Source organism: Neofelis nebulosa, chromosome 6 (assembly GCF_028018385.1).
Source record: "Neofelis nebulosa isolate mNeoNeb1 chromosome 6, mNeoNeb1.pri, whole genome shotgun sequence".
NCBI lineage: Eukaryota > Metazoa > Chordata > Mammalia > Carnivora > Felidae > Neofelis > Neofelis nebulosa.
In genome coordinates, this window is record NC_080787.1 from 128987465 (window position 1) to 129007942 (window position 20478).

The 20478-nt window shown below is 36.8% G+C and overlaps 1 protein-coding gene across 7 annotated transcripts in view; it reads right to left on the minus strand.

Moving 5' to 3' along the window:
* Positions 1 to 20478, minus strand: part of REPS1 (RALBP1 associated Eps domain containing 1) — an 89000-nt gene that overhangs the window by 25178 nt on the left and 43344 nt on the right. For 6 of the 7 annotated variants that reach the window (XM_058735453.1, XM_058735452.1, XM_058735449.1 and 3 more), the window contains exons 2-8: positions 15289 to 15412; positions 13567 to 13763; positions 13293 to 13446; positions 12388 to 12512; positions 11704 to 11866; positions 11359 to 11422; positions 9882 to 10036 (exon numbers count right to left, since the gene is read on the minus strand). In XM_058735453.1, coding sequence (XP_058591436.1) covers positions 9882 to 10036; positions 11359 to 11422; positions 11704 to 11866; positions 12388 to 12512; positions 13293 to 13446; positions 13567 to 13763; positions 15289 to 15412 — 982 coding nt within the window. The remainder of the gene's footprint in view (positions 1 to 9881; positions 10037 to 11358; positions 11423 to 11703; positions 11867 to 12387; positions 12513 to 13292; positions 13447 to 13566; positions 13764 to 15288; positions 15413 to 20478) is intronic. The other variant, XM_058735451.1, reaches the window with a different exon arrangement.

Consider the following 20478-nt stretch of genomic DNA (forward strand, 5'->3'; position numbering starts at 1 on the left):
CAAAGCTCTCAGAGAACGACTAATGAAAACATTATTTATGATAAATCCATTGTAGTTCTCAGTGTGAACGGAAATTATGGACTTTTCCCCCTATGATTACCAAGGGGAAGGAAGTTAAGGAAAGGAAGATAATAGCTATAAGTTTGACTGTTCGCTCTCAGTGAAATGAGGATGTTGAATGAAGCAACGTCAGAGATACCCCAGAGCAGGTATTCATACGGAGAAAAGCAGAATTGGAATAGTCTTAACTACAGAATGATTAATTTTCAAAAGAACCTATCTATCTAAAGTCAGACTGTATCAGTGAGGTTTGAAATGTCATCTCAGGGCAAACTGGGGCCCTGGTTTAGCTTTCCAGACTTCTGTTCTCCCGTCTCAGTCTTCTACTTACAGATTTAGGATCAGGCTGCACCCTACGCCCACTTCAGGGCAGTTACAATTTAGGGAAGATTCTGGGAACCTCTTTGGTTCACTGGTACAAAACTGCCTTGGGTCCAGCCTCTTGAGGCCGAGAAGTGAAATGTTAGCCACCCAAATAATTGTACTTCATAATTATTCTAATAGTTATTTTCCTCGAGTACCAATTCTCAAACTGTGGTCCATGGACCCCTGGGGATCCCCGGGACTTTTTACGGGCTCTGAAAAGTCAAAATGGTTTTTGTAATGATAATAATGCTTTTTCCTGTGATGGCACCTACAACAATGAAGCAAAAGCAATGGTGGGTAGAACTGCTGGCTTATCAATAAGCAAAAATCGAGGCAGTGGCACCAAAATATATTAGTCATTATATCCTTCACCCCACACATTCCAGTTAAAATAAACAAGCATGACAACTTCACTGAAGAACACTCACAATTATCACACTAAAAATTATTTTTATGAAACCTCAGCCCTGAAAACACGTCTCAATACTCTGCATGGCAGAAAAAAAAAAAAAAAAGAAAGAAAAAAAAAAAAGGGAAACGTATACAAAGCACTCTACTTCATATCCAGGATTGCAGTGGTGTCAAGGAAAAGTACTTGTATGACTCAGTTGTCAGCTGAACAGGCCACTTTTGTCATGGAACACCATTTTCCTTGAAAGAATAGCTGATAAACTATAATTATTCAGACTTGGATATGGGGCAGGCATTTTCTCAAAAATGAATTAAGTGAGCCTGTCACTTCCAGGAAAACCAACTGTCTTCAGTATTTGTTACAAATGACAAAGTTTGAGCTTTCAAGCAAAAAATAAGAATTTTGGAAAATGTGTATCCATGCCCAGACTCTCAAGAACTTCACAATGCTTCTTTGATAAGATAGGTTATGTTAACATATACTCTTTTTTGACATTTTATAATAAAATGTCCCAATGTTTGAAAGGTCTGTATAACTCAATAAACTGATGTTTTACAAGTAATCAATGCGCTAAGTTACAAAATCACGCATGGGGTAAAAGATTCGCTCAAAGTGTATTCAAAGTGCAAGGCAAACCTATGGATTTTGATGTAACAGTACAAACAATTCATCTATATGGTTTCGGCTCTCAATTAACCTTTAAGAAATTACCATCTGTTGAGTTTTGGAGTAGTACCAAAGAACATCTGTAATTATCTGAAAATAGTCCTCCCTTTCACTACTGAGGCCACGTTTTCTTCATGTATTAGAGACTGGCAACCTTTTTCTACAAAGGCCAGACAGTATATATTTTAGGCTTTGCAGACGGCCTATATGGTCTCTGCTGCAAACATGCAACTATTGCAGTGCAAAAGCAGCCAGAAATAATGTGTGAAGGAATGAGGTTGGTTTGTAGTCCAATAAAATTTCATTTGCGGAAGTAAAATTTTAATTTCATATAAATTTCATGTATCATGAAATACTGCCCCCCCCCCCCCCCAGCACCTCGATTAAAAAAACCACCACCACCCCATTGTGCTTGTGGACTACACAGAGACAGCAGACTGTTTGGTCCTCAGCCTTTAGTTTGCCAATTCCTGACACATTTCCAACAACGTAACATATCCAACAGACTGAATGCAAAAGCAAATATGAGAATCTAGCTGTCTTCTATTAAACCAGATATTAAAGAGGTTTGCAAAGATGTAAAACAATGCCATCCTTTTTATAATTTTTTTTATTTTGGAGAATACGGTTGTTTTCCTAAAAATATCTGTTAATACGTAAAAGGTGTTCTATTGTTATTTTAAAATAAAGCATAAAATCTATCAGTTTTAATTTCTAAAAAGGTAACTATTTTGTTGAATAGGTAATTACCGATAGATCTCGTCCGCATAAACTCTTTTGTGGTCCACAATAATTTTTAAGAATGTAAAGGGGTCCTAAGACTAAAAAGTGTGAAAACTCACTGTCCTAGAAAATCCAAAATTTATTTCTAGAATAAATTAGCAAAATCACACATCGCCTCTTACATAGAACAACAAATGGTAGTAGAAAAAGGACAAATTACCTATGTTCTAGAAACTAACAGTCATGAGACTGAGAAGCACTAGGTCTGTAAGTAAACCGCACCTCCTTCAACCTGGCTCCCTATAAATGCCAACCAAGAGCTTCACGCCCACCCACAGAAGTTAGTCTTTAAGACTGTATCTTGCGGAGGCAGGGGCGTAGTTTTACGCTTACCTGATGCAGTGTTCCAACCTAGCCTCCCGCTGGAACACTGTGTCAACCCTGCCTCCCTCCTGAGGGTTCTGCTCTGCCCCTGACATCATCAGAGCATCAGGGCTGAAAAAGAAGAGCATGAGCCTAAATTATTTGTTAAAGTAAACCCCAAAAGGGCTGTTATGCAAAAAGTATTTCCATGTATAAAAGTGGGTCTGGAAGACACAACCCAGTGTGATCACACTGACATACTGTCAATCTACATTTAAAGTTAGAAATGATTATATTAGATGAGTGCAAACTGTATTTTTAGGATCACACCGGAAAATAAAAACCCTGTCAGTAGTTTCCATCCTTCTAGCCTCCAAAGATTCTGAAAAGTTCCCAGATTCGGGTCAGTGAACACTGGTCTTTCTCAAAGACCTTTGGTTTTATTCTAGGTTTATCTTTCCATTGTTACACTAACATGCTAACACTGCTTCAAAAATGACTGCCGGTTGTTATTAATCTGATAGAAATATATATGCTCCCTAGAGTCTTAGGGTTTAAAACTTATTTTGCTTTCAAGTAGCAAAATAAAGGTAGGAAGAATCCTTCAATCATGAAACCTCAGTCAAAGCTGCAATCTCATTTAATAGCTTTGTTAAAGCATAAGCAGCTACATGTCTTATTTGAAATGTGAATATTATTCTTATAAAAAAGTATTTAAAACAAAAAATAAACTGGTTTGGATAAATGTTAAGTCTTCAAGTAAAACTACTAATGGTACATTTTTCATGCATACTTAAAAGACAGGGGCAAACAATGGATATGCAAAAAGAAATTAAAGAATTTAAGGTATACTATGCTTTGTTTTGATATTATACCCATTAAAAAACTACATTCTATTTGAAAAATTAATTTTACTCTTCTTCAACACTCCACAAAATGGAAACTTATTCAGTAAGCAGACCTTTATACAGTCTACATAGTTCACCAGTTTTAAATTAAAACCAAGGATTTTTTAAGTACAAAAATGTGTACAATGTTTGAGAAGAAACATTCACTCCAAATCCTAATTAAATTGTAAACTGTTGACTTTTTTTTTTTTTGCAGTACTGATCTTTTATAGGAACTATTATTTGACTCAGCTACTATACTTCAAAGAATATAATCTACAGATACATAGAAGGTTCCCATCATCCAAGAACAGCTAAAAATGGAAGAAGTGCATCTATGTGAATCCAGTTAAAATAACTAAAATTTCATGAAGAAAAAATAATTTATGTAGGGCTTTGTTTTCAAAACTTAACACAGAAAATTGTGAAAATGAGTATCAAGACCAAAGAATAAAAGATGCTGTAATTCTGGGGTGCAATTTGGTGGCAAAATTAATAAAAGAATTCAATCAGTGAACACTTACTGAGGGCCTATACTTAAACACAGTAAATAAAGACAAAATATTGAGCAAGATGACAATGCTTTCATTTATTTCCAGGGACTTCTCTTTTCTTTTTTTTTTTAACGTACAAAAAAAATTTTTTAACATTTATTTATTTCTAAGAGACAGACAGCATGAGCATGAGCAGGGTTGGGGCAGAGAGAGAGGGAGACACAGAAACGGAAGCGGACTCCAGGCTCTGAGCTGTCAGCACAGAGCCTGACACGGGGCTTGAACTCATGAACTGTGAGATCATGACCTGAACTCATAACTGACTGAGCCACCAAGGGGCCCCTCCATGGAGTTCTCTTTCCTACAGAGGAAGATAGAGGTCTTTTGTTTCACTTTTGAGTTTCATATCACAATTGTAAAGAAAAAGTACAAAATTTGACCTTTATACAAAAAATAATTTAAAGTATCATAATTATTCACAAGGACTATTACTAAAGCTCTGATATTTAAACCATAATCCTCTACTTATTCTTTTTTTTAAATCTTATTTATTTTGAGAGAGAGCACGAGCAGGGAAGGGGCAGAGAGAGAGGAAGAGAGAATCCCAAGCAGGATCCACACTGTCAGCACAGAGCCTGACACAGGGCTCAAACTCATGAACCACGAGATCATGACCTGAGCTGAAATCAGGAGTTGAATGTTTAACCATCCAGCCATCCAGGCACTCCTAAACCATAATCTTTCAAAGCCCCTACCACGTCATCCTTGTAGAGATTTTCTGCTTTAAGTATGATCTAATCTTGTTGTCAGTGTCTTTGCCAGGAATTTATGGAGTTCTAATCATTTTGACCAATTTCATTAAATGGTGCATTTTTGCCAATATTGGGAATTGTACTGATTTGTCACATACAACAACCAACTATCTGGAAAAAAAGGACACTAATGTTAAGAATGTATATATGTGTGTGTGGGGGGGAGGGGAAGGCTTGAGAAGTAATTCCTTAGGTGTAAAGGTAATGATGAATATTAGTGTTTACTTTATTTTTTCCTCTGCAACTAAAGTCATTTGGGAGAGTGAATTTTCAAAAATAAAGATTGAGGGAAACCTGGGTGGCTCAGTTGGTTGAACCACTGACTCTTAGTTTTGGCTCAGGTCATGATCTCACGGTTCATGAGTCTAAGCCCTTGACAGTGTGGAGCCTGCTTGGGATTCTCTCTCCCTCTCTCTCAAAATAAGTAAAAATAAAAAAAAGCTTTTTTTTAATAAATAAAGATTTAGGATTCTTTGTAGAAAATAAAGATATATGTATCTTTTTTGCAGCACTGTTTTAAAGGTAAAGTCAAGAAACTATCCAAAAATCCGTTAATAAGACATTGGTTAAATTAAGCCACATCTATCTTATGGAATACACTGTATGATAAAGAATATAGGGGCGCCTGGGTGGTGCAGTCGGTTAAGCGTCCGACTTCAGCCAGGTCACGATCTCGCGGTCCGTGAGTTCGAGCCCCGCGTCAGGCTCTGGGCTGGGCTGACGGCCCAGAGCCTGGAGCCCGTTTCCGATTCTGTGTCTCCCTCTCTCTCTGACCCTTCCCCGTTCATGCTATGTCTCTCTCTGTCCCAAAAATAAATAAAAAAGTTGAAAAAAAAAAAAAAAAAGAATATGACAGCCCTATATGCGACAAAGTGCAAAGATGTTCAACACTATAAAAAAAATCAAGGATATATATAGTGTGTACTTGTGTGAAAACAGGTATATGCATGTGTTACTGTGTTGGCCTTTTCTATGTTAAAAGTTTCTGGATAAACAGAAAAGTCAACAATGATTGGCATCAAGCTAGTCTCAAGTATGGATTTTTGGTAAACTATCCATAAAAAGTTTGTGGCTTTAAAAAATATTCATGTTGGGGCGCCTGGGTGGCTCAGTCAGTTAGGCGGCCGACTTCGGCTCAGGTCATGATCTCACGGTCCGTGGGTTCGAGCCCCTCGTCAGGCTCTGTGCTGACAGCTCAGAGCCTGGAGCCTGCTTCCAATTCTGTGTCTCACTCTCTCTGACCCTCCCCTGTTCATGCTCTGTCTCTCTCTGTCTCAAAAATAAATAAATGTTAAAAAAAAAAAAATATTCATGTTTAGGGACGCCTGGGTGGCTCAGTCAGTTAAGTGTCTGACTTGGGCTCAGATCACGATCTCACGGTTTGCGAGTTCGAACCCCACATGGGGCTCTCTGCAATCAGCATACGGCCTGCTTTGGATCCTCTGTTCCCCCTCCCTGGCCCTCCCCAGCTTGTGCTCCCTCATGCTCTCTCTCAAAAATAAGTAAACATTAAAAACTGTCTATTCATATTAGAAGTACTGCAAGGAGATTGGGGATCTGTGCTACTACGTATCATCTCAGCAACAATGAAATACGCTCAATTTACTATGAAGCAGTGATGATGGAGGAGGAGACAATAGGGAATAACTTCACCCATTCTCTGAGCGTCCCAACCAGATATTACTACTCATGTGAGCAGGGTGGTATGAAGACAGAAAACAGTTTTAAAAACAAGTGGTTCAGCCACTTAGTCAGTTCAAAAAACGTGAACGCCTACTTACATACTCAGTTTGCACCCTGCCAGGTGCTGAGACACAATGAACAAGAACGATCCAGTTACTACCCGCCTAGGATCCTCCAGGCTAGTTTAAGAGGGAGATATTACCAAATAATCACAAAAAATATATGTCAAATTGAAACTGTGCTCTAAAGAAGATTCTCTGTGGATTGAGCTGAAGGTGCACAGTATCCCAACATGTTTGGTTTTGTCCTTGAAGACTTCACAAAGGTGTTTCCATAGATGAATTTTTGTATGCTTCTTTTTTCTTTTGGTAAGACAATAAAAACCAAGTTTCCTTGTTTATTTATCCCAGCTGCCCGATTCAGTGCTGATGTTAAATATTAAGTATTTTAATTCAGGCCCACATAAGCACTCCACTTACAGATCATTAGTTATTCTGTTTTACCTGACATTTAATCCTAAAAACCTCATCAAATAATTTTGGAAAAATTACATATGTCCCCAACCCAACCCATGTTTGCATGCATATAGAAAGCCTAACTTGTTACCCCAAGTGGCTGTAACTTAAGTCACCAGTATTCATCATTTATTTTTTAAGTTACTTAAATTGCCAACACAGAATACCTGCAGAGCTAATAATTTAGTATGCCCCAACATCACAAATTTATGGCAACAAACAGCCATGCTTCAAAGAAATGTGTTAAGAAAAATATCCTACTTTAAAAGTAGCACACATTTACCATTAATTCACTCAATAATTATTTGCTGAACAACTTATTAGTACCTGCCTGGCCAAGTGCTAGGTCCTTAGGATACTATAATGAACACGATACATTTCTTGTTTTTTTGTTTGTTTGTTTGTTTTTAAAGAGCTCAGAGAGGTAGTAGAAAGAGGAAAACAAAACAAAACAAAACAAAACAAAACAAAACAAAACAAAACAGGATTCGGTGTGATGTGTGTGCCATAACAAGCAGCATGTAGGCAATATTATGAGAGATCAGAGGAACAGGAACTACTTTTGCCTGTGAGTCAGAAAGGCTCCAAAGAGAATCCCAAAGCAACCTCCGCCAAAGGAAACTCTTTGGGTATTTGCCTTTTAACTTTTAAAACTTCTAAAGTGAACTTCTAAAAACACAGCTATTTTAAATCATTTTTGTGGATATTGAGTGATCTACAGTGTCACACAATTTCTATATACAAAGGACTTTGTGTACTATGAATCTCAGGCTTATCATTTTATTTTATTTTATTTTATTTATTTATTTAACATTTTTATTCATTTTTGAGAGACAGAGTGTGAGTGGAGGAGGGGCAGAGAGAGAGGGAGACAGAGAATCTGAAGCAGGCTCCAGGCTCTTCCAGGCTCATATTTTTTTAAATATCAATCTCAGGCTTAGGATAGGTAGGTGGAAAAATATTAAACAGTTTCTCCAACCCCCAAATTAACAGAATTCCAAACTTATCATTTATAAGTAGGCAAAGCAGATTTGAGTTTAATATTGTGTAGCCAAATGTTTAGAATAAAGATGATCAGAAAACCATATAATATTATGTTGGAATGGGACAAAATTATCTGTTTCTTTGACACCTTTAAAATTATAGTTAAAGCAATAGTAAACAGATATATGTAGGCAAAAAGCAGAGTGTCTACAGGAACCTGGGTGGCTCACACTCTATCTCTCAAAAGTAAATAAACATTAAAAAAAAAAATTAAAACCAAACCAGAGTGTCTCTTAGCTAAACAGATTTAACAGGGATAAAAAGACAAACGCCCGAAAAAGAAGTTCTTGACTCATCAACCTTAAAATTCTGGCAGTAAGTCGAGTTTATAAAGAACCAGAATTTATTTAAATTAAAAATAAAAAACAAAAGCCTCCACTGACTACATGCTATAGCCAAATTCACCAATGTGAATGCAACAGATAACAGGTTCAGACAAGTCTCTAGAAAATAACATAACAGAATAAACTTGACTTATTTCCTTGTATTAGTATCCTACCAGTTTTCAAAGAAAGTCACAGAAAAATTCTAGATACAAGGCCCAAGTTTTAAAATGATACACCACGTTTGTAGCTACCAAAATTTCTTCCCTTCTGGCTACTATCAAATAAGCTAAATAGAGTTTTCATTTATTTCTCAATTAGAGAAATCAAAGTACTTTGAAGCAAAATTGTCAACAAAAATACTTAGCTTTCTGCTCAAGTTAGAGGTTGCTAATAGCTACCTGAAATGATCAGAAAAATCCTAGGATTCTCATAGGACAGTGTTTCTAAAAAACATAAAAATCAATGCTCAATTTTTAAATCAACTTCCTCGCTGCCAAAAGGTCAGTGTACAATTCAGAAACATGAATGGCATCAAATCCACATTTCAGGTGGAGAAACAGAAGGCAAAAAATAAATGGTCAGAACTCGCCCGAGGTCACAGGAATAATTAGCAAAACCAGAAGCAGACTCAGATTCTTAACATCAAGGAGAATGTTCTCTTCGTGACATTAATAACATGCATATGATTCCTTCTGTATAATTTAGACAATAAGGTCAGATCATGTGCATTTCTGAATTAAACAGACACTGCCTAATAGATAAATGCCCTTTGCAGAGCCAAATTATGCTTCAGCTTTTCTTTTAAAAGTATAAAATTCTTTCCATCACAATATCGAACAGATAATTTAGATAGGAAAACAGAAAACAGTAATTTAATTAGTCTCATTAAAAATTTAACATTAGATTTCCTTTTATTCATTCTGAATTTTAAAACAACAGGCTCACTTTTTTACCCCTTATATTCTTGTTTCCTTTTAAAAGAAATGCCCAATAAATATGGGCATTTACAAAAGTATTCTTGTAAACACGGTAACAAAAGTGCGATATTTACAATGAAACGCAAAATTTCCAGATTTCTTTAGAGTCTGAAAAGAGTTGGGCTTTTGAAAGGAAAATGCTTGCAGACTGAGCTGGTCTAATGATAAACCAGGCACCGTCCTTCAACAAATTAAGATGCATTAAAAATGGAAAAATATTGATAACACAGGCTACCTTTCCCACCTCAGACAATATATAATGCAACTAAAGCATTTGCCTTGTGGCAAAATACCAAGATACTGTGAAATGTTCTTAAAATCTCAGGAAGTCAAAAGTGTAAAGTAAAATAGTAGCGCATATAATTATTTATCTTTTTAAAGCTAAGACAAACCATTAATACAAGTTCAGCCTGTATATTACATTCTGATGTTAAATCTACATGCTCTTGAGGTTGTTAAGCTAAGTTTTAACATCTATCTTAATTTTGCCTTACAAATCAAGTATGATGTTTATCAAGGCCTGTAACCAGGTCCCTTAGGCTCCCGAACTTACCTGCTGAGTCTTCCAAATCAATCAGTTTGGGCATTAAGCTTTCAGGGAGTTTTTCTGGTAAGTCATAGCCATTCTTCCGAGCAACTACCAGATGAAAAGCAGCACAAAACTCATCCAGTGTCAATGCTCCATCTTTATCAAAGTCTGAAAGTTCCCTGGAACACAAACTTGCCATAAATATAATCATTTGCTCTGGATCCCTTTATGTCTCAAAAAGAAGAAAAAGAAATCTTTTTCCAGAAAAAGTACAATCCATAACTTAAAAAATCCCACAGATGGAAAAAGTATAATAGAGCAAATATAGCAAACTGTTTAACTGTGGAACCCAGGCAGTGGGCATATGAGTGTTCAAGGCACAGTTCTTTAACCTTTTCTGAATACTTGAAATTCTTATAATAAAATGCTGAAAAGCACCCTCAATACATAAGGTCACCAAAAAAAAGGACCTTTAATTCATATGCATTTTTAGTAACAGGATAAAGTCAGGCCCATTTAATATGTCACTGAGATTTTTAAAAACTTTGTTTTATTGTTATCAAAGTTCTACAAAGTCCTACTGTACTTGGGGTGCATGAGCCATGGAGTCAGATAGTCCTCAGGAAGGAGGATGAGAAGTCTAAATGTTGGGATTGTGTTTGTCTCACAATCACCACAAAATAAAAGTGTCGAAAATGAAAAAAAAAAAAAATAGCATTCAACAGACTACAAGGCTTGATATTAAAAAGCAGCAGAACCCCCCTTCCCCTCAACTATCGTCCCACTTTCTAGATGCAGAGGCAACCATTTTGTAGTTAATGCCTGATACCATAAACAGCAAGTGTATATTGCCAGTTCTTGATATTTCAGTTTTAGGCATTATCTTTCTTCTGCTACAACACTCAAAGCTACTAAAAACCCTACTAACAAAATAATTTAAAATATAAAGAAATAGATTGATATCGAGTAGAAATACCATTTATGCTTATATGATAATTGTTTTTAAAAAGTAACTTGTGGTTATAATTTGCTTTAAGTAACTAATTCCAACTACATCACGGCTCTCGTGAGTCTTAGTATGGATTTAAATGGGAGCTAAGCAATGTTCTTAAGCACATGGCTTAGTATAGGTATAGGTAATACATAACAGGTATAGGCTTATTAAAAACCAAATGGGATAAAGATAACCATGTATGAAGCAACTAGCTTTTCTTCCATGCATTATGCTAAGCAAGAAGAAACAGCTAATATGGTTTAAACAGCTAATATGGCTTAACGAATTTTAGCACTTTAAAAAGAACTACTGTATTGGCATCATTTCTTTCTTTTCCAGAGAGTGAGATAGAAACTGACTACTATTGGAAGGCAATACTGAGTTATTTGGGAACATTCTTGAAAAGATTACTCTAATAGTTTATTTTTTAAGGTTCAAAAACCGACCTGCTGGAAACTCCTTTGAAACAACCCACATTACCTGATTGATGTGAAGTACCACACTTACCAAATGTGAGAAAGTTCAAGAATAGGAAGTTTTGATTTTGTAAAAAACTCTTTAGCTGCAGATCCTGAAATGTTAAAACAGTGTTGTTTAATGTTATTCTGAACGTAGAGATCCAAGAATAAAATGAGGGTAAGAGTCTTAAGGCTTTTTTCACTGGGAAAAAGGTACCCTTAACACGTGTGCACGTCATGTTTTTGTCTCCAGTGATTATCAGCTTTTTAGACACACAACTTGAGAACTGATTTTCTTTATAATCTCTGACCAATAAAAACCATGCCTTTGAGATTATGAAACCGAGACTTTGTCCTGTCCCATCTACAAGAATTTCTGTTTTTAACAACTCACCTGGAATAAATCCGTTTAGATCAGGCTGAATGGTTTTAAATTGATTTACATAATACTGTCTTTGTTCATCTGTTATTTTCCAAGGATCATCATAACTACTGGATTGCCTACGAATTTCATTGGCAGTTGTAGCTGATGCTACAGTTCGTACTGTTGTCTGGTCCTGTAATGAAACATTTTTTTCCTCAGTACATTTTCTATCTGTAATGATTATATGGGCCAAGATTGCTAGGTTACTCCTCTTTGAAAATAAAACTTACTTTCTGTGGATGTTTAAAATACAAGAAGTCTTCACAAACTCATCAGCAAACCACATATTTGTTATAATCAAGTTACTGAGTGTTTCTGCACGATGATTATATAAGTGCGTAGAATGATAGCAATATGTAAGCAACAGAAAGTTATGAAAAATGTGCTAAGAAAGCCAAGCAAATAGGAGATATTCTTAGGGGCAGACAACTTTCAAAATTTCACTGAATAATTAGAAAGAAAATCAGCCCAAACTTTTAGTGAAACATTCCAATGAGAAGAGACTTTAAGAAAAGGCACAGAGCAGAGTTCTGTGTTCTGTAAGAGGAGTGAACTTGCATTTATCAAGTGTGCCACAGCAAAATATGAAAACAATGACCGCAGCAATACTCTGAATGAAGCAAATAAAAATGCAATACCAATAAAATGTCACACCTGGACAGAAGCAGGATGCATGGTTAAAAGAGTACTGGTTGGTGGAGTATCTGCAAAACTGACCCAGTTTTCTTGTGGTGGAGGTGGAGAGTGCCCTGACCACACTGCGTCACCCGCAGAAGAACCTAGGGGGAGAATGGTACACATGCCGACTCACTTTTGAAGAAAAGCCAACTGTTTTTAACCAGAGGTTTTTAATTGTAACTCACCACATACATATTATAGAAGTGTTCTTTCCAACTCTAACTCTGAAGAAATGTTAACAATTTCCAAACTGAATCTCTTCTGTCAGTTTCAAATTGTATCTCAGGATACCTAGGTGGCTCAGTCAATTAAGTGTCCAACTCTTGATTTCAGCTCAGGTCATGATCTCATGGCTTGCGAGATCGAGGTCAGTGGCGCTCCGTGCTGATAGCACAGAGCCTGCTTGGGATTCTCTCTCACTCTTTGTCCCTATTCCCCCACCCCCCTCTCCATGCACACACATGCCCGCTCTCTCTCTCAAATAAAACAAAAAAAGAGCTTTAATAAAAAAATTGAAAATGAATAAAATTATGCCTCATTGAAATCTTTTAAATTGTTATTGTGTGCTTTCCTTGTCAATACTGGAGCTAATGTAATATATACCTAATATTCTGGGAAGTAATTATTTACCCATTTCACCTTCAGAGCATCTGATATTTATCAACTTTGTCTAAGAATTATATGTATTAGGTAAACGCAATTACCATTGTTTAAACTGATGTATCTGCCTACAAATTTTCATGGTTGGCTTTTGCTTCTAATTAAGGCACTTAATTTATAATTAAAATTATCTTGGAGGAAACTCTGGAAGGAACATCATCAAGCTTCCTTTAATTTACAACCCTTAATAAATAACTGTCTTCTAAAGAATTTTAAAATACCTGATTGAGCTTCACCAAAGGGAGACCAAAATGGCCCAGGTCCTGTAAGTGGCCTCTCGCTATTTCCCCCACTGGGGTGACGGTTGTGCTTCCTCCATGTGTGTGGAGAAGTTGGTGGGGACTGCTGTGGTGAAACGACTGGGGATGCAGGTTCCTAGAAAGAATATTATTATTATTCTAAGACTTAAATTTTAATCAACAAGGCACTCAATAAGTTTTAATGTGAACATCTATACAGCACATCAACCAATAACGTTTATGTGCACATGATTACCTGCTGATCTGCAGACGTACGAGGCTGGACAGGGTCATGGCTTACAGATCCCTTTTTCACTTGCCCCCTGCCAGGTGGTGGGGGAATTACACCAGAATAAGACCCTTGATTTTCAGAATCTGAAGAATATGAGGCTGCATGACGAGATTCCTGTTCATTCTTTGAAGCAACAAATCTCGGCAGAGGAAGGTCCTTCACTGTTAACCGCAAAAATAATTATTACTTTAAAAGAAAAAGGGGCACACATTAAAACTGAAATACGAATTAGATATTAAAAAGAATCTTTGTAAAAACTGATACGGAAACCACAGACACATGTTTATCACTACATTTAGACCACCTCCCTTACACTGTTTAGGGAGACTCTAACCTAGAAAGTAGTAGCAACATTAAACTGACCTTCTAAAACTGTAATAACTGTCCTGTCTGGCTCTATGCTTGCAACTGAGGCTACCAGATGCCAAGGTCACTGATAGTAACTGACAGTTAGGATCTGAACCTAGGTCAGTCTGACCGGGAAGGCTAGGCTGTTTCTACTCATACTGATTCTCTTAAGTAAGATGCTAGAGCTGTAAGTAAAACATAGAAAATGTCACTGGATTGAGACTAGATTAATCTAGACATTTTCATGGCACAAGTTCCTGAAAATATTTTACTGTTCACCTGCCAACGACACAGCACAAGGCCTCATATCTATCCGTTTTAGTCTGGCTTATGACACTTCTACAGCAAATATCCTACATTCAATTTTAAACAGAGAAGAAAGAAGACAGAACTTCTTTGCAGGTCAATCATAGCTCATACTTTTAGACTAGAACAAAACAGTAGCAGACTTTTTAACACAAAGTACACTTCCCTCCACTATGACTATCTGCATTTGCCTTGAAACTCCACACTTAAACCAAGCTTATTCAGGATGTAAGTAAAAGAATTCAAAATTACCTGAAAAGAATATACACTGTCAATTCTAGAAGAATGATGTGTGGCAAACCAGAAGTCCACAATGAAAAGCTCACACTGACTAATAAACTGAGCTGGTGCTTAAAACTATTTATAAAAATTCTAACATTACAGAAAACCTCAAGTGTTCTCTTTCCTCTTTTTTCTATGACAACCAAAGAACTGTCTGCATTTAAGTGCCTACCTTTACAGAATTTCCACTGACTTGGGCATCAATAAGCCTCCAAAGCATAAAAAAACAAATTATCCTAGGTGATACTTATAAGGCAGCCAGATGTCTGTAACCAGGTTTTAGTCTGCCAATATTTTAATATTGTCTCTATCAGAAAGTTTTGGTTAATAGTTTCTAGTTTCAAGTATATATAGCTTTCCCACACAAAAACCCACAAGTATAATGCTATTTTATACTCAGCAGAAAAGAAGAATATAAGGAAGGCATATAAGAAAATGCTCACTACAATTCATCATTTACTTTGATAAAATTATTCACCTAACCTCTTTCTAAGCAATTTTTAGTGAATTAGTTCTGAAAAATCATCACTTTTAACAATTTTTATATTATCATCAAATATGTATTAAGTACATACATGCCATAACAGATTTAGGAAAGAGATACTTTTCTAATATTCGCAAATGAAAAAAGCATGGTAGTGAGATTAAAGCCGTGACACTTAGGGTCACAAATGCCACTAAAATATCAAGAAGACTCAGCAATTCTACGGACTTTATTTCATTTCAGCTACTAATGTACTCCATATTTACCTGTATTTATACTTTCCACTCTTAAAGGGAAACCAGACTGGGCAACAGCTACAAGTTTCAAAGCAATGTAGAACTGACTTCTTCCAAAATAACCAAGCCTCGTTGCACCACAAAGCTCCATAATCTGTAAGAGAACACAGTGGTAAATATTAATGACAATAATCCTCCAAATAAACAGGTATCTAACATCTGTTTGCAACTTCTCCAAAATACATAGCTGACACATAGCATATTACACTTACTGACAACCAACTTCCTCGGGTTTCAGGCTTAGAAGTCTGAAAATAAAGCACTGACCTTACGATATGAGGGTTATATAGTTCCCCTATTTATTTTTAATGTTTTTGAATGTTTATTTTTGAGGGGGGGGAGGGGCAGAGAGAGGGAGACACAAACTGAAGCAGGAGCCAGGCTCTGAGCTATCAGCACAGAGTCCGACACGGGGCTCGAACTCACAAACTGCGAGATCATGACCTGAGCCGAAGTTGGTAGCTTAACTGACTGAGCCACCCAGGTGCCCCTATAGTTCTCCTATTTAGAAAAATCTATGTGATACACAATTTTATTTTATTAGAATTACTGTGTTTGCTCAAGAGTCGTATTTTTCAGAAACCAGGCACCATCCACTCTTCATACACACTGTACATGCAACAGGGCCAAAAGTCCCTGCAACTAAAAGATTACTATGCAGCCAGTGAAAGTAACAGTCATAAAATGACACAGTAAGTGGGAAAAAAAGCAGGATATGTAATTTTAACCACATAAACACAAATCTGAAAAGAACCAGATATATAAAAACTCTATCGGCAGTTTTGTCAGGGGAATCAAGAGTAGGGTTTTTTTCTCTAATTTCCCAGATTGTATTTAATTGTGGTTGTATTACTTTTCTTTAAAAAAATTTTTGTTTGCTTTGTTTTTTTTTTAAAGCATGAAGGTCTTCAAGGATCGCCACTGACCATTAGGTCATTCAACAAGTATTCCTAGACTAGCTACAAGTTAAGTATTCGACTAGAAAGAGAATTTTAGGTTATGAGATTTAATTACAACTCCAAAAGCTGGAGTAATGTCTACTGTACAGACATTATACTCTTAAAATAAAATAAGCATTAAGTATCCTTGTCTCACCTTCTCAAAAGGTACACATTCCACACTCCTGTGGAGCGTATTTGGTCTATTTTTTTTCCTGAAACACTCTAAGACGAAGGTACCTAGTCGTTATGGGTGAAGTCGGAAGTATTTATTAGAATTGCAAAACAAGCACCTACAACAGTTCAGCAATGTGTCAAATCACAATAACAATTTGTTTAAGCACACAAGAAGACATTTTTCGTGTGATTGATCGGCAAATGGAGGAAGTTCCTGATTCTGCCACTAAGGGGCATCACTTCTGTATAAATTTAAAAGGGCAAGGAGGATAAGGAGGCAGATTCATATCAGCCGACTATGAGGAAAAGGAAGAGTTGAGAAGGCCACACAAGCCTTGAAAGGTACGCAGGCATTTTGTTAGGATCACCACCCCTATCCACTATCCTTTTCTGCCCACGCGCCATCCTGTAAGGGATCATTACATATCTTAGCTACTTTTGCTTATAAAACAAACGTAAAACATCTAAAATACGTCCTTGTACGTATGCTAGGTAAAGGGACGACCTAAAGGGAAATTGCATGTAGTTGGTTTGTTTATCCCTGTTATGTGCGTTTCAGGTGCCCATGGGACAGTCAGGAGGAGATGCCCAGGGAACAGTAAGAAATGCAGAGAGGGTGTTCAGAAGAGAGCACTCTGCCGAGATGTGCTCCACACCTGGGAACCAGACAACAGGTGATGACTGAAGCTGAGGGAGTAAATGAATGAGAATGTAAGTGGAAAGACAAGTACAAAAACAGGTTAGGATGCTTGACTCTCAAAGAAAGTAAGTTTAGAAGGGTAATCTTGTTTCTCCTAAGTCTCGGGGCTAGTCAGTGGAAGAACTGGCTCTAGAAGCCAGGTCCTTGGATTCCAAACCCAAAGCTCTTTCCAAGGGACTAGAGGGTAGTGGGGGGAGGGGGGACGGGCTGGAGGGTAGGAGAGCAAGGAAGGATTCTACCTTTCTACTATATCAGGCATAACAAAATTTTAAGAGTTGATATATATCAAACTGTCCCATCAGGTCACAGGACGGAGGTTTTAAAAGGGGAGATAAAAGAGCTCAAAGGCAAAATATTTGCAGTCACTTCCCTATGATTGATCCTGGCCACGACACCTAAAACAAACTCACTTTGTAGCCCAAGTCAGGCATATGTGTCACTGAGGACTATGTTTCCAAGCTACCCCAACTGGAGAGACCACAAATCCTTGAAAGCAGCAGAGGAGGAAAGAAGCTGTGAATACAAATTTGTTAACAATCTCTGATGAAACAGTATCAGGTCTGGTTTCTCATCACAATCTTGTGAATGCAACAAAATTTGTCTCTAAGGAAATTTTTAGAATAATTCCTAGAAGCAGAATGCTGGACCAAAATAGAAGTACACTTAAAAATGCACTCGTGGGGTGCCTGGGTGGCTCAGTCAGTTGGTTTTGGCTCAGGTCATGATCCCAGGGTCGTGGGATCGAGACCCATGTCTGGCTCTGCGCTGAGTGTGGAGCCTGCTTAAGATTCTCTCTGTCTCTCTCTGTCTCTGTCTCTCTCTGTGCCCCTCTCCCCACCTGTGCTCTTTCCCTCTCTCCCTTTTAAAAAGATAAAAAAATGTATTTGCTATCACCAAGTGCCTTTCAAAAAGGTTATTCAAATTTATTCTCCCACTATCAAAATGAGTGTTTCCTTATCTTCTTTTCTCCAGTAACCTGAAAAGGCCACTCACACTTAACATGAATTTTTCTCTGACTGCTTTCCTTGCTTTAGATTTATAATATTTAAATACCTGATAGAGTTATTAGCCCAGTCCTCATTTTTTTTTCTTGTTTAGAATTTCCTGGACTATTCTCATATTATTTATTCCCCCAAGTAATCTCTAGAATCATTTATCAAAATAAATTGTGACTTTAATTGGAATGGTATTTTATTCATCATTTTTTTTCCTAACTTTAACGAGACCACTTCTAGTATTTTGTCATTAAGCATGGTACTTGGTAACATTCTGCAACACCTTTGTTATGTGAAACTATTCAGCTAGTTCCACTCATCTAAGAGTTTTGTTTCGGGTTTTGTGTTTTCAAAGTCCACAAACAGAAGTTAATATTATTGTGTGCATTTTGGGGCAGAAAAGTAAAATATCATACTTTTTCTCTTTGGTCCATTAATGCTAATAATTAATAGAGTTCCTAACATCAAACCATCCTTTGATCCGTAAAAGGAATTCCATTTAGTCATGGTATATATTATTTTTTCAAATTATATTTATAAAATTTTAACCACAATCTTAAAATGATTTGGCCAAAAAATAACACTCCTGTACCTGAAAGGTTTGGAAGTGGTGCTATGTTGGCTTTGTAAACACGACTAACAAGATTTACTTTTTTTCTCTCTGCTCTGAAATACTGTAAATAGATTTGGAATGACATGTTCTGTAAAGATTTGGAAGAATTCACCTGTGACACACCTGAGCAGGATCCCTGATGGGTGTCTATTTCTTCCATGTCAGGTGATATAAGTTAGGTTGTCTACCTCTAAAATATTTGGTAATTGGGGCATCTGGGTGGCTCAGTCGGTTGAATGTCTGACTCTTGATTTTGGCTCAGGTCATGATCTCACAGGGTTGTGAGATCGAGCCCTAAATCGGGCTCCGTGCTGATAGTGCAAAGCCAGCTTGGCATTCTCTCTCCCTTTCTCTCTGCCCCTCCCTGGCTGGCGCGCTCTCTCTCTCTCTTTCTAAATAAACAAACATTTTTAAAAGGTAAAACATTTGATAATTTCTAGGAACATCATTTATCGCCTCCAAATTTTGAAATTTGTTAGTTTGGCATTATTCAAAGTAGTCTCATTCTTTTAATTGCCTCTCCGTGGTAACTTTGCCTTAGTCTAAATTATGCATATTTGTGAGCATGACTGCACAGCTGCCTAATATTGAGAACCACTTAAAGTCCTTGATAGGGTACAGATCCCCAGATCTCTTCCATTAGATTCTAACTCACCTAGGAAACCCAGGGCCAGTTAGTGGTTGCTGGTATACTACTGATAGCTACTGAAAACCTTTAAGCTTTATTTTCATAACATTGTAAAATTTATGTGCTCACAGTAAAATAAATAAAATGGTACTTAAGGATATGGAATTGAAGTCCCTACAATCCCCATCAGAAGTAACAATTCTTTTCATATGTTCTTCCCATTTTTCCCACATGTATACAAACACATGAGCACGCATACTTAACGAACACTTTTTACACATATAGTCATACTATATATGACTTTTCACACAGTATTACTTGACGATCTTTTTATATCAGCATACATAGATCTTTTTTTTTTTTTTTTTTTTTTTTTACATAGCATCATGTGCATGAATATACCTATTACAAATTAACCAATCCCCTACTGACGGACACTTAGGTTCTTTTAGCTTTCTATTATATAAATAATGCTGTAAACATTCCTGTGCATGAAACTTTGTGCACTTGTAGAACTGTAGGACAAATTTTTAGAAATGGAATACACTTAAAAAAATCTTTTTTTTTTTTTTACATTTATTTATTTTTGAGAAACAGAGTGAGACAAAGCATGAGCGGGGGAGAGGCAGAGAGAGAAGGAGACACAGAATCTGAAGCAGGCTCCAGGCTCTAAGCAAGCGGTCAGCACAGAGTCTGATGCGGGACTCGAACCCACAAACTGTGAAATCATGACCTGAGCCGAAGTCGGACATTCATCTGACTGAGCCACCCAGGCGCCCCACAGAAATGGAATACACTTTAAAATGTAGCATAATGGAAACTAATTTGACAATAAATTTCATATAATTAAAAAAAAAACATCTTTTGGGATGAGCACTGGGTGTTGTATGGAAACTAATTTGGCAATAAATTTCATATAATTAAAAAAATAAAAAATAAAAATAAAATAAAATGTAGCATAGCCAAGTACTACAAACTCTGAGTGACTGTAGCATCTTACTAACCAGCACAGAATCCTGGCTGCTAGTATGAGACAGGAGAGAGGCTAAAGTTTTCATTAATTGTATTGGCTTCACAAGAATATCAATCCTAAATAGGCAGTATTGACT